Consider the following 13,337-nt stretch of genomic DNA (forward strand, 5'->3'; position numbering starts at 1 on the left):
ATATTACAAGACAATGATTATTTCAGAAAATATAATTTGTTATAGCGGCAAACACTATTATTAAGGCTTTTAAAATGTGTATCTAAATTATGTTTATGTACATTTGACATTTTAAGGTTTTAAGGATAAATTCTCACCCCATCACAATGGTACCAACATTTATTTCTAAGTTGGGAATAAAGCCCTACTTCTACACGAGTACTTAATTTAACTTATAATATTAGGAGGGGGGGGGGGGGGTTGGGCTAGCAGAGTATTTTGAACATTTATTTTTATTGCTTTATCATTATATTATTATACTATCATTATCATTAAAAATTATTCTTTTCTTATAAATAGTAAATCACTAATCATCATAATTATATATATATTAATTACCTTACAATATTTCATTCAAGAAAACACTAACTACAATATTATACAGAAGATAAAAATTAACAAATATTAATCAATTTTTATTTTTGTAATTTTATTACCTTTGTTCATAAATATCACAATTAAAACAAAAAATAAAACAATGGGGGTATTCATGTTCTTTTTATATAAATTTTAGAATAATGCAAGAGTTAACACAATTTGAAATTTAAATACCTAATAAAAATGTAATGTATGATGGAAATGTAATTAAAAATTGGCAAAACACAATATAGTTGAATCATATGTAGTAATTGTCAGTAAAATATTGAAAAATGTAGGATAATTTTAATTGCAGCTATAAAAAACATTAAACACGGAAATAAAGATACCTAAGAGGAAGTGATTCACAAACATGACGTGTTGCCTCTTACTAACACAGAACATAGAAAATTTTACATTCAGAATAAATCATTTTACTCTGTTATTTTGAACAGTAAATTGACCTATTACCAAATTTAAAGTTAAGCATAACACAGGGAGGTTATTATTTTTACATTTTAATTTTTAAGCAATTTAGAGCCATTAAAATACAAAAAAAATATGTATGGCACCAGATAAAAGTTTTACCTTTAAATTTGATGATGGATAAATCATAATTAACTCTAATATAAAAATAAACTAAGTTAAATGGATTATTCGGAAAGTACAATATTTTATGTTGTAGATAACACGTCATAATATATTATAACATCCTCTCCCTTAAAGCAATGTAACAAATAAAAACGAATATATAACAATTAAAATAAGTGTTTTTAAAGTTGTATTAAACATTTGTAAATAATATTAAGAATTACGATAACAATTGTTCTTGGCTAGTTATGGTTATCATGTAGAAATAATCAGATTACAAGTAAGAAATTGGCTTTGAAAAATATTGTTCAAGATTTAAAAGTTTATATTGAGGCAGTATTTTCTTTCATCTTTATGGGAATACATAATATATATATAAAAAGTTAGAATTTAATTTACTCGTGATTAATCTGCCTTCTATAACCCTATCGAGTTTTTTATCATTGGTACGAAAAATTGATTTCATATTTATTATAAATAAACTAAACTATTAAAGTAATTAAAATCACAAGGTGTAACCAAAAATATTTTTTAAGAAATGATACAAATTTATCATTCTCGGCAACTATCCTAAAAGTTTTCATTAGGGTCGAGAATTAGTGCAGGGGTCGGCAACCTGATGTAGTGTATGGAGCTAAAATAATACATTTACTAGTATTTAACTTGGTACCATTTGATAAAATAAACATTTAAAAAATAATATCAAAATGGTAAAATGTATGTTCTTACCTACTTCAATTATCAATAATTTATTAAAGGTATTAAAAATCACTTAATTATTAATGGTTTGTTAACTTTAATAATTGAAAAAAGTATAGTTTATATTTAAAGTATTAAATATGAAAATATGAGAAGTATATTAAATGTCAGTAGTTGAAAATGTTGGAATTTTTCTATAATCAGCAGAAAATATTCAAATAAAATTAAACTTATTCATTGTTTTAATAGATATACATATTTTTCTGAACAAAACACGTATGTTTAATAATAATAATAAAATTCATTGACATGTTTTATGTGTATTTACGAGAACAAATATTTGTAGGAGTTCAAGTTAAGTAAAATGTATTTTACTGACTCACCAGTTAGAATACTCTTACAAACATAAATAGCTTTCTGAAAGTATTTTAAGAGAAACAATTTTATTATGAAATTCTCTTTTTGACATCTATCATGTAATACAAATTATAATAAGTCACATTGTTATAAGTACTTATATAGAAAAACATTTGAATTCATTTTAAATCAGAATATTGAATACTTTTTAACATAAAACCAAATATTTTTTAATTTGAAATGGATCAGTCTTTTTTAAAAAAAATTTTTTACCTATTTAGAGAAGAAGGTACTTAAATTCTTATTAATTTTATTACAAACATTTAAATTTATACAAATATTTATAGGCAAGATCACTAAAAATGTTTTATCAACATCAATAACACAAATACCAATGTCCAATGGTTTCTATTAATAACAAAAGCTAAAATAAATTCACTAATGAACCATAAAAATAAAAATAATGTAAAATTTTTCATTTTTTCATTATATTTGGAACTTTTTAAATCAAATGTTTAATACACTTTAATAATATTACAATATGTACATACAACATAGTAAATTGCACAACATGTAAATTATTAAAGCAAGTTATATTGTTTAAATGCGCGTAATTTGTCGCGTGATCTGAAACAAGCAACAGAAGTATGTCAGAAACAATTTTTCAAAATATCAAATATAAATAAATAATTATTTAATAAGGACATGTTAACAAATTTCGGAAGCAAACATCTATTATAAATTGTGGATACAAGTGAGTGTGTACAATGTACATATATATATGAATATATATATATATATATAATATTTAACAAATGTATATATTAAATAATGTTAGTTTTTTTTATCATAATTTTTTTTTTTTTTTTTTACGAAAAATTACTAGAAAATTACCTTTCCCAATGTCAGGCTTCAGTTCAAGACACCAGACATTTCCCACTGAAATTTATAAAATCAAACACATTTCCACAAGACAATAACACAAAAATATTTATGACAGTAAAATTATAAAATAGATTTTCATTTGTTTGGACATTGGTATAATTAAAAACCCTTAACTCAGTACAAACCTTGTAATTGTTGGTGCCACATGCTGTGAACAAGGTAAAAATAAATTAAACAAACATTTCACACATGACAAATTTTAGTTATATTATTTATAAATGTATTTTTTTCTAAGATAAATAATTATTTAGTTAAACATATGTAATTTTATTATAATATAAGGTATTAAAATTATAGTGGTTTTAAAAGTTTTTACCAAGTTTTGTGCCAGAAAAACAAAGAATATCAAAAATCTAACCTAACAAACCAACGAAAGTATAACTAAAAACATGCGTAGTTTTAGTATGTTAAATAAATATATATTATATATATTTTTATACAAATTAAGTAACTTTTAAATTTTTTTTTAACCAAAGAAAATACAAATTAACAAAAATCATCTATTCATTTAATATAAAATTCTAGACAAAACTTGGTAAGTAATATTTAAATTATAAAACATATTACTTAACTATATTATAAGAAAGGTCCTAAATGCCAATTTGATAAATTGTCAAATGAAAAAATTGTTTTATCAATGCTGTGAACCTAATGAAATATTATGCTATACAAATCCAAACTTGAAATTTTCCATAATTTCACTCTTACTTGAAATAACTCACAATGTAATAAAATGTATATGTAATAGCATATTATGTGTTTAAATGGAGATAAGAAAAACTTAATAAACACATTTTATAGAATAGTAATGAATACCGTTGTAATCAAAAGTAACACGATTATACCACTATAACCATAGCTTCAGGTATATTATGGCGATTTTACCTAAATATATATACCAATCGCCAAAACTATAAAATAAACAATATGGTTTTTTTTTCATATTTTTTTTTTTTTGCGCTACAAAATGTCTTTACAATTAAGTATAGTACATAATTAAACATAATTAAATATACTAATAGAAAAAAAAAATGCGTAGAGAAGACAAAACTATTTGTTTATTGATTTAATATGAATGGACCTGACCATAGCGAGGATATCCCTGGTATCTGGACGTTCTGCAATAACACAGTTAATAGTATATTTTTGACGTAAGTCCTGAAATGGCATGTTAAGCAAAATATTCATGTATATAAAAAACGATGTTCGCTTTTTTAAATTAAAAAAATGCAATTATTATCTTAAAAAACATGAAGCATATATTTTTCGCTTTTATTATTCCCTTACCTCATTGTTGTTGTGGTGGATCTTGTTGTGGAACTTGTTGATAACCTGCGTAGGCATTTCCTGCAGCAGGATAAGCACCATATCCAGTAGGTGCAGCACCAGGATTCTGTGCTCCATAATAACCACCTGCTCCATAAGCCATACCATACTGTGCACCATACATTGATACATCATTTAATGTTTGGGGTTGTCCTGATTGAGGGCTTGAGGCATTAGGTTGTTGCTGCTGCTGTTGAGGCGATTGTTCTGATCCACTTGGTTGACCATTAGTTTGGGTTGGTAGACCCATTTGCTATAATAAATATTATTATTAAGTTTTATTTTAATAGAGAAAAATAAAAAATGCACAATATGCAAACATTTTTTCCCCTAAGTATGACAAAGTATGCTTAATCAAACTTTGTTATTTTACATAACAAATTTACATTTGATCAAGAATAATAAATAACTATTACAGTAAAACACATATGTCCCAAACCCTAGTATTACGTATTTTAAGTCTACTTACTCTTGCTTTAACTTGTTGTTCAACCATATCAGCTTCTTTATTTTTTCCAATTGATCTATAATACTCTATCCACTGGGCACTGTAATCGGGAGTCCCTGCACCAGCACTTCCTCCAGCACCACTTCCACTGCCATTAGCAGAAATTGCAGCGACTGGCATAACACCAGCAGTTCCATTTGGAGGAATTGCATGAGGTTGAGGTTGGACGCTAGCAGGATTTGGTACAGCACTAGTTCCATTCATCTGATTAAACTGAAAAAATTAGGTCTTGGCTCATCCAATAAAAAAAAATCTAACAGGCTAAATTATGACAGTTAATAGTTCTATAAGATGCCTATAGATATTTAGTAGATTGTAAAAATTCAATACTTTGTCAGTAACATACTATAACAATTTATTAGTAACATATTTGGACACTGAATAACCACCACAAGAAATAATAATTCAAATATTAGTTCCCCTTCATTAGTGAAATTAAAGATTTTCTGAATCTCAAGTTTGAAGAATAAGATTGTGATTTACCTACCATATAAAAAATGGGAATAGCAGATGATAATATCTGGAATAACAAAAAAATACTGAATAGATACAGAACCTACTTGTTACACATATCTTTGCACAGAAGTGGTTTATTATTATTTTAAGAAGTTTAAATAAATTATGTCTGATTTTAAGCAAATCTTGCATTTTAGTTTACTATAGCAATGCATTAAGTGATTCTAGGCTTAAAATTATAATTTATTTATTCCACTTGACAAATATTAAGACAGAAACTTATGATTTTGTACAAAATATTTTAGCATCATATATTATAAACAAATAAAAATGTATGTATAAAAAACAATCATTATAAAACAAATAACCTAAAGGTCAATAAATAATGTGTACATACCTTCATTTGTTTGGCTTGCTGTTCAATGAATTCAGCTTCTCTGTGCATTCCCATAGACCTATAGTACTGTATCCATTGGGCACTAAAGTCTGAGCCCCCTTGGGCACCATTAGCATTAGACATAGGATTTGTATTATCTGCAATAACATAAATTAAATATTTGTTACAATTAAAAATATTCACATTTCTATACATAAATATTATTTTAAAGTAGAATATAGGCTGTGTTTTTTTGGCAATGCAGTTTTGAGTAATCCAGTCATTACCCTAACAGCCTAACTATATTGATGATATTGTTATAAAACTATCAATTGTCATAGCAATATAGCAACAGTTGCCACACCTATTATAACTTTTTCAAAACCTAATAACTTCGCATACTTGTATTTTTTTTTAAATTCAAGTAACTTAGTTATTGAGTTTATTATTTGTGATTTATGAAATATGTTTACTCTGATCAGTTGGTTGTTGTGGTTGTTGCTGTTGTTGCATGCTTGGATTCCAACCTTGACCATATGCATTCATTTGCCCATCTTGTCCACCCCAACCCATTTGAGAACCATATGGTGGTTGTGGCTGCTGCTGCTGCTGGTTCATATTACTATAGTTCTGAGAACCACCATTAGGATCCTGCTAATAAAATATGAATATAAACAAAAATATTTAATAAAAAATATATTAAATAATATACATACAAAACCTAATTTTTCATTTATCATGCGTTTAGCATTTTCGATTTGCTCTGTTGTCCCACGTATAACAAATGTTTTTTCAGAACCTGTATTATTGTGCCGTCTATCAATTTCACAATGTGCACCGGTTTGCATATTAATTTGTTTAATTGTTTCACCACCTAAAATCAAAAATAACAATACATTTAAGAAAACAATTTGCACGAGAATCAAATCGTAAATATACCTTTTCCAATAATAACTCCACATTTAGCTGATGGCACGGTAAATGTTGTTTCATTTAATGGTTGTGTTTGTCCACTATTACCCCAACTTTGGTTTCTATTAAAATTACCACCGCCGCCACCACCACCACTCTGTCGATTTCCACTGCGGTTCTAAAAAATTTAAATTATTTAATTTGTAACTCATATTGGACATTTAAAAAAATTATATTTACTAGATGCATATTATGTAATTTTCTTACCAAAGCACTATCGACTAATGATTCTATTCTTTGTTTAGCTTCAGCCACCTGATCTGGATTACCAGTGATCAAACATCTTCTATCATCAGGTGTATCTTCATTGAGGTTTATAAACTGGACTTTGGCACCGGTATCAGCTTGGATTTTTTTAATCATATCGCCACCTTTTCCAATAACTAATCCTACTACTTGTTTTGGTACACCAACCTAAAGATTATGATAACATGTAAATACTAAATAAATGAATACATAAAAATCTTAGTGTAGTTGTGTATTGTCTGTAATATCGGATTAAGAGGACGCCACAATGTTACGCGTTTGTAAAACGGAGATAACACATGCAGTTGTGTCGTCCTCTTAAAGAGGTATAATCAACCTATATAATCTAACCTACTGCATTAAAATTAGCATATTTTATAGTAGTCTGGTGTTGTAAACTATCAGTTGTTATATATTTTAATAGACACTTAAACCCCAAACAGCATAATTTATTGAAATGTTTATTATTTATATAACTTTAATAAGAAACAAGTGATGTATTATGTACTTTTTAATGTATGTAACTAGTGCATTTCCTATTCCACAAAAAAATAAAATTAACTAAAATACTAGTTAACAGAATATCATTTAAATGCAACTACTCAAATCTATTACTACACATTTCAAGAAAATACTGCCTATTTAAAAAAATTTGGTCCATTAACAGAATTATTATACATAACAATAACAAACAAATAAGCTTCGCCATTGAATTGTCCTTTTAATACATGCCTCATAAGCCAATTGTAATTTAATTTAAATGAATATTTAATAAAAACTAGTACATAAATATTATAAGTATATTTAGTACCAGATTGAACTAATTTCAAACAGCATAAAATTAAGGCAACTAATAAAATCTGCTATTAGATATAAATAGATTAAATTAGAATAAACTACATTATATAATAATTACCTCAACTTTGCCACCATAACCAGAATGCATACTGTAATCACCACTATTTGAACCATTCCAATTCGACCCGTTCTGATCAAAATTGGACTAGAATTATAAAAAAAATTGTTATGAATATATATATATATATATATATATGATTATGAAGTTGTTTACTTTTTTAAAACAAAGAAAAATTATGATATTAAAAAAAAACCAATATAATATATAGGATTCCATAATATAATCAAAATAAACTAATGTTTTGTTTTATCTTCTAAAAACATTTTCATTGTTAATCTTACCGTAGTAAGTATTGTTTAACAAGACATATTTTGACTAAACCTTACTTAATTAGAAATTAATAAAACAAAATCAATATAACAATAGACCATAAATTATATTTAGTAGTTACTATTTAAAATATAATTGTATGATGTTTATATTCTAAACGTCCCATTTAAAACTTAACATAAACCCAAAATATAAATTATAATAACTTGTAAGGTTTCTAGTTGATATTATTGTTCAAATAATGAGAATAAAATAGTTTTCAAATAAAGAGCATTATATATTTGTTTAATATTTCAAAAACTTATTTTAGATTTATATTATTTGATTTGTAAACCATTTTAAGAACAAGTAATCAACTTTATGATAATTATATATTAATGAAAAAATATATTTACCGATCCATCTTTATCACCGCCTCCTAGCATGTCATACACCAACTTCTTAGCATGCTAAAAATAAATTGATAAAATAAAAGAATTGTTTTTTAAAATAATGTGCTACAAATTTAATTTACCTCAACTTTGGCTGTTTCACCAGATATCCTTAAAGGTTTTTCATTTTCTTGACTATTAGGACCATCTTGTATAACTATCATCTTTGCACCTGAACTTTCTTGTAACATTTTAATAGTTTCGCCTCCCTTTCCAATTATAAGTCCTACCTTGGCTCCAGGTATCATTATTTGGGCCTATATTAAGCGAATACATATTTAATGAAGTAAGGTTTATTTGAAGTATTATTCAATTGTCTCTACTTGAGTAAAAGCTGGTTGGGAAGGTGGGGAAGATATATTAAGTCCTTCAATTTTTGCACCACCTGTTCCTTCAACAGATACTTTATTCTGTACAATGTTTTGTATGAGCTCTTTAGCTAACCTAGATTTGAATTTATGAATATCTGTAAGTTTTAAGAAAGAAAATAAATAATTATAATTGAACACATACGTTATGCTTTGAGCGTTTCCTGTAAGTGTACAGGATCGCTCTAATAAGCCAGGGCTATCTGGCGCCATTTGAATTTTACACCCAGTTTCAGCCTGCAGTCGACTAATTTGTCCTCCACCGCGGCCTATAACTTTGCAAAGGGTTAACGCACATAGTACATCAAATTTGCTACTAATTATAACTGAAAAACATGAATATTTTATACTTACTGAGTCCAACCATTTTATCAGGTACTTTTATCTCTTCGTTAATAACGTTTCCAAATTGTGATCCAGGCCCACCGATGCCTTGGATACCGGCTGCTGCTGCTGCTGCCACTCTGGCGGCCACGGCTGCTGCTTGCGCGGCGGCTAAAGCCACCGGAGATGTTGCTAACCTTTTTCTATCAGGCTCTAAATATAGAAATAAATATACAATTCAACAATTATTTGTTTTCCCGGTATACAATCAATTTAATATTAGTATATTGTTTATTTATATAAATAAAATACCTGAAGAGTTACCGTAATCTTCTGAAGGTCTTTTATGTGTTTCTGGTGATATAGATCCTGTTGTTGAACTAGCTTTGGAAGATGGTTGGATTTTAGCTGCTATCTAAATATATAAACACAAGCAATTTTTTTTTATAATTATCAAAATATTATACCAAATGTATAAGCTTGGGAATGATAACTTCTAAAATGAATGCTTATTACTTGAATGAAACATAAGATATAATAAAGAGCTGCGACTACAAATTTTGTAAAAAGCCAAAAAATTAAACGGTGGGGTTAGGTAATGTGAAGATAAAACACAAATAATAAAAGTAACACAGAGCTGGAAAAAGATCTAGAAGCAGACTCAGGAATCAATGGAGGGATAAAGTAAAAGACAATGTCATGGAACAGGTAGGTATACCTAATGAATTTGGAAAAACATACAATTGTAGAGTTTTATAACATCCATCCAGCATATCTAACCATAATGCCTCAATTTTATTCTTAGAAAAAAAAAGTATTGAAACAAAGTTTATATTATATTTATTAAAAATAAGTTCCTAAGTAACCTATACACCTATTTATATTTAATGAATTCATGCTAATTGAAACCATAAAATCTCAAAAGTAGGTAGAAAATTCTTCAAACGTTAGATTTTTTTTAGATATTTAAGATATTTAGAATTTGTTTGTAGGAACAAAAATCAAATTTGATTAAGAATATTTATGAACATGAATTGTTTGTTTGAAGTAGCCACCCGTTGATAGCAATTACAATTTAAAATGTGGACAATGCATAATAAATAAACATAATTTAATAATATACCAATATTTATAATAGGAGCATGCTTTGCAATACATTATTATTAATTTTACTAGTTCATTAATTATAGTTTAGTATTTTAAAATAAAAATATAGAATAGGCATAATGAATAGGGAAGTCTTTTGAAGTTTTAAAATTAATATATTCATTTCCTTAAATTATATTGGTACCTAGCGAGTATGAGTAAATAGGTATATCATTTATAGCATAACTAAAATGATTGCTTATTTTGAATTAACTAATTTTTAATAATATACTTAAGTTAGGCTAGGTATGTTTGAGCATGAATAATATTTATCAAAATTGAATTTTACTATGAGCTTGTGACCTCATTGAATATACATAAAACGAGATAAAAATGAAGTCTTTTAATTATTTAATTGATAATGTTGAATCAACAATGGTATTGATAGCTAAAAATTGCATTTATCATATACAGAAAATGCATGGTTTATAACAAATTAATCAATTAAACATTATTAAAAAGAATAGGTACAACTATAGATGATTATTGACTAAGCCCAGACATTTATAATATTAAAATAACAGAATCCTAATGCATAGTATAAGATAATCCAATCAAATGTTACGTTTTCAACATTTTCTTGATCTGAAGGCGCCGACGACATTATAATAACACTTTGCTGGATGTTTAGAAAAAAAAAATTGAAAAAAAATTATAGAAAACTGGAATTAATCGACGTTCAAAAGTAAAGAATGGAAAACAATGGTTTGGGCATCTGCTGTCGTCGTCATGGTCAACTGTGATTGAAGCGTCGTACGCGAGACTAAAAGCTTTGGGAGTCAGGGCATCGGAAATCGGTAAATTGTTTAGTAAAAAAAAAATTCTTTTTCTATTTTTTATAAACAGACCAGTAAACTGTCGGAAGGGTAGGTGTGCGGGTAGGTTGGGTAGTGTTCCGATAAAAATGGTCGGAAACCACAACGCGCGCCCGACAAACACGCGTTGTGTCAACGAGTGGAATTCAACCACGTACGATGTGAGCACAGGTGCGGACCAACGTTTGGTGGCACGCAGACATGGGTTAATAGGTATTAGGTAATATTAATAATAACAACAACAATAACCGTGCAACAATCGCCGGCACGCTAGTGACGACGCGGTTACCGGCGATTGCCGCCGCAGCGAGGATCACCGGGTGTGGATGCGACCGCGACGGAGACCGTCTCGGGCCAGCCGGCGCGGTTTTTACGCGGGCGGGCAAGGCCGTCTCCGGCGTGCACAACGTACCTCTTTAGCGCGTTGTAAAGCCGCCGCGAACGCTTGACTCTGATTCTTTTCCGTTGGCGGATTCACCGCTGAATAATCACTCATTGTGAAACATGAAGAATATTATCGCTGACGAAATGGATGCTTCCCGCTGAAGTAGTGCTTGGGCCGTTGGAGCGCGCGTGTCCGGGGTAGGTCGGTGGTGCGAGCAACGTACGCAATGCGCGGACGGCGAGTCGAGCGTCGGGCGAGGGAGAGAGATAGAAAACAAGTGTTTGTTTATTACGCACGAAGATGATGAATATTTGTTGTACACCTAAACTAACGAGACACGCTCGGACCGCGCAAATAACAAACCGCCGTGTGGTTATAGACTATAGCCTGTTCGGTGGTCGTACGTATGTTCAATGTTGTGTACTTGTGTATACGAATAGCGAACGGCGTCCGTCGGCGATGAAATGGGTGGGCGGGTGGCGGGCAGGCGCAGGAGAAACGACAATACAATACGTGTAGTAGTCGTCTCTGTCGCACCGACAGCGGCGCGCGTTGCGCTCTGTCCGCGTTGGATGTTTACGGTTGGCGGGGGGTGGAAGGGAGCGCCGGGAGAGAAAATCAAGCAAAACGTGATTACCACCGTCAGACAAGGACGTTCGATAAACGAACGCGCGTTCGGTCATGGAACAATCAACAGCAGCGTTTGGTTTCTTGACCGCGGCGGCGACGCGCGCACCAGTCTTGGTCTGAAATGAGAAAAATCTATATTATCACAGAGAAACATTCTTATTTCTTATAGTTGCAGCCTACACGGCACAGGTAAGTAGGCAACACTAAAACAAAAAAAACGTTCATTAATTTATATATAACTAGCTGAACCCGTGCACTTCGTCGCCGGTAAATGTACTAACTCCATATGACTCAAACTTTGTTCAATTCATTATTTAATGTTCCGTGTATGGTGTTCAAAATTAATCTTAACTTTTCCGTTGTCCAGAATAGAAATTCTGATTCGCAGCAGTTTATTATCAGGTAGGCAATCTACCTGCGGTAGATCGCGGACACCATGCTTTTGCACGTAAGTGCATGATTTAACTCTAAAGTATAAAAGTTATACCAAGTTTGTCATATTCTACCTATGGTGGATTAGCATAATCAACTGATACAAAATCCTAACCTAACCATACTAAAATCAGATTATTAAAAAAAACCAAACTTCACCATTTTTAAATTAGCCTATCTTCTTCCCAGAGATCTAATCTACACACAAACATTCAATTATATATATATATATATTGACAGAAAATAATAATACAAATCAACAAACATGCCCAATTAACCAATAGAAACCAATATAATATAATACTCTATTATTATTTTAATCTGCAACAATAAACTACATTTTTTATTATTTAGTTAATTTTTTTCTGGACAGATGACGTCACTGTTGTATTTTTTACATCCAAATTTTCTCCTTTTCCGGTGGATTTTCCTAAATTTTTCTTTTATAGAAACTTTTTCCGAGATATACTCTTTCGTTTAAAAAAAAAATCATGAAGATCTGATAAGTAGTTTCAGAGTTACCCTGTACAAAGATTTTCATTTCACATTTATATACTTAGAAGATATACCTAAATAATATAATATATTGACAAAAAATAATAATACAAATCAACAAACATGCCCGTAACCAATAGTAAGCAATATACAATACACTATTATTATGTAGACGTTGTTGTTGTTTTTGGCCATGTCGCCAGGTGTGCACTTAAGAAGTCATAACTCCGGAACCACTTATTGCGCAGCG

At 29.5% G+C, this 13,337-nt stretch overlaps 1 protein-coding gene across 6 annotated transcripts; it reads right to left on the reverse strand.

Annotated features, from left to right (window-relative positions):
* Positions 1-4,024: 4,024 nt before the first annotated feature.
* Positions 4,025-12,010, reverse strand: LOC132946182 (far upstream element-binding protein 3). Of its 6 annotated transcripts, none has more exons than XM_061016046.1 (16): positions 11,558-12,010; positions 9,497-9,599; positions 9,215-9,397; positions 9,006-9,129; positions 8,816-8,936; positions 8,576-8,749; positions 8,457-8,510; positions 7,789-7,875; positions 6,834-7,040; positions 6,594-6,744; positions 6,371-6,528; positions 6,128-6,308; positions 5,676-5,812; positions 4,784-5,035; positions 4,276-4,567; positions 4,025-4,106 (listed from the first exon to the last, which is right to left on the reverse strand). In XM_061016046.1, exons 1-15 carry the CDS (start codon positions 11,639-11,641, stop codon positions 4,277-4,279), a joined length of 2,307 nt encoding a protein of 768 aa, XP_060872029.1. In that variant the 5' UTR covers positions 11,642-12,010; the 3' UTR covers positions 4,025-4,106; position 4,276. The 6 variants fall into 6 exon arrangements, with proteins under 6 accessions (XP_060872029.1, XP_060872030.1, XP_060872027.1 ...); XM_061016047.1 differs by having other exon boundaries at positions 4,784-5,026; positions 9,006-9,135; XM_061016044.1 differs by having other exon boundaries at positions 4,025-4,146; positions 9,006-9,135.
* Positions 12,011-13,337: the final 1,327 nt, after the last annotated feature.

Source organism: Metopolophium dirhodum, chromosome 6 (genome assembly GCF_019925205.1).
Source record: "Metopolophium dirhodum isolate CAU chromosome 6, ASM1992520v1, whole genome shotgun sequence".
In the NCBI taxonomy this organism is placed as follows: Eukaryota; Metazoa; Arthropoda; class Insecta; order Hemiptera; family Aphididae; genus Metopolophium; species Metopolophium dirhodum.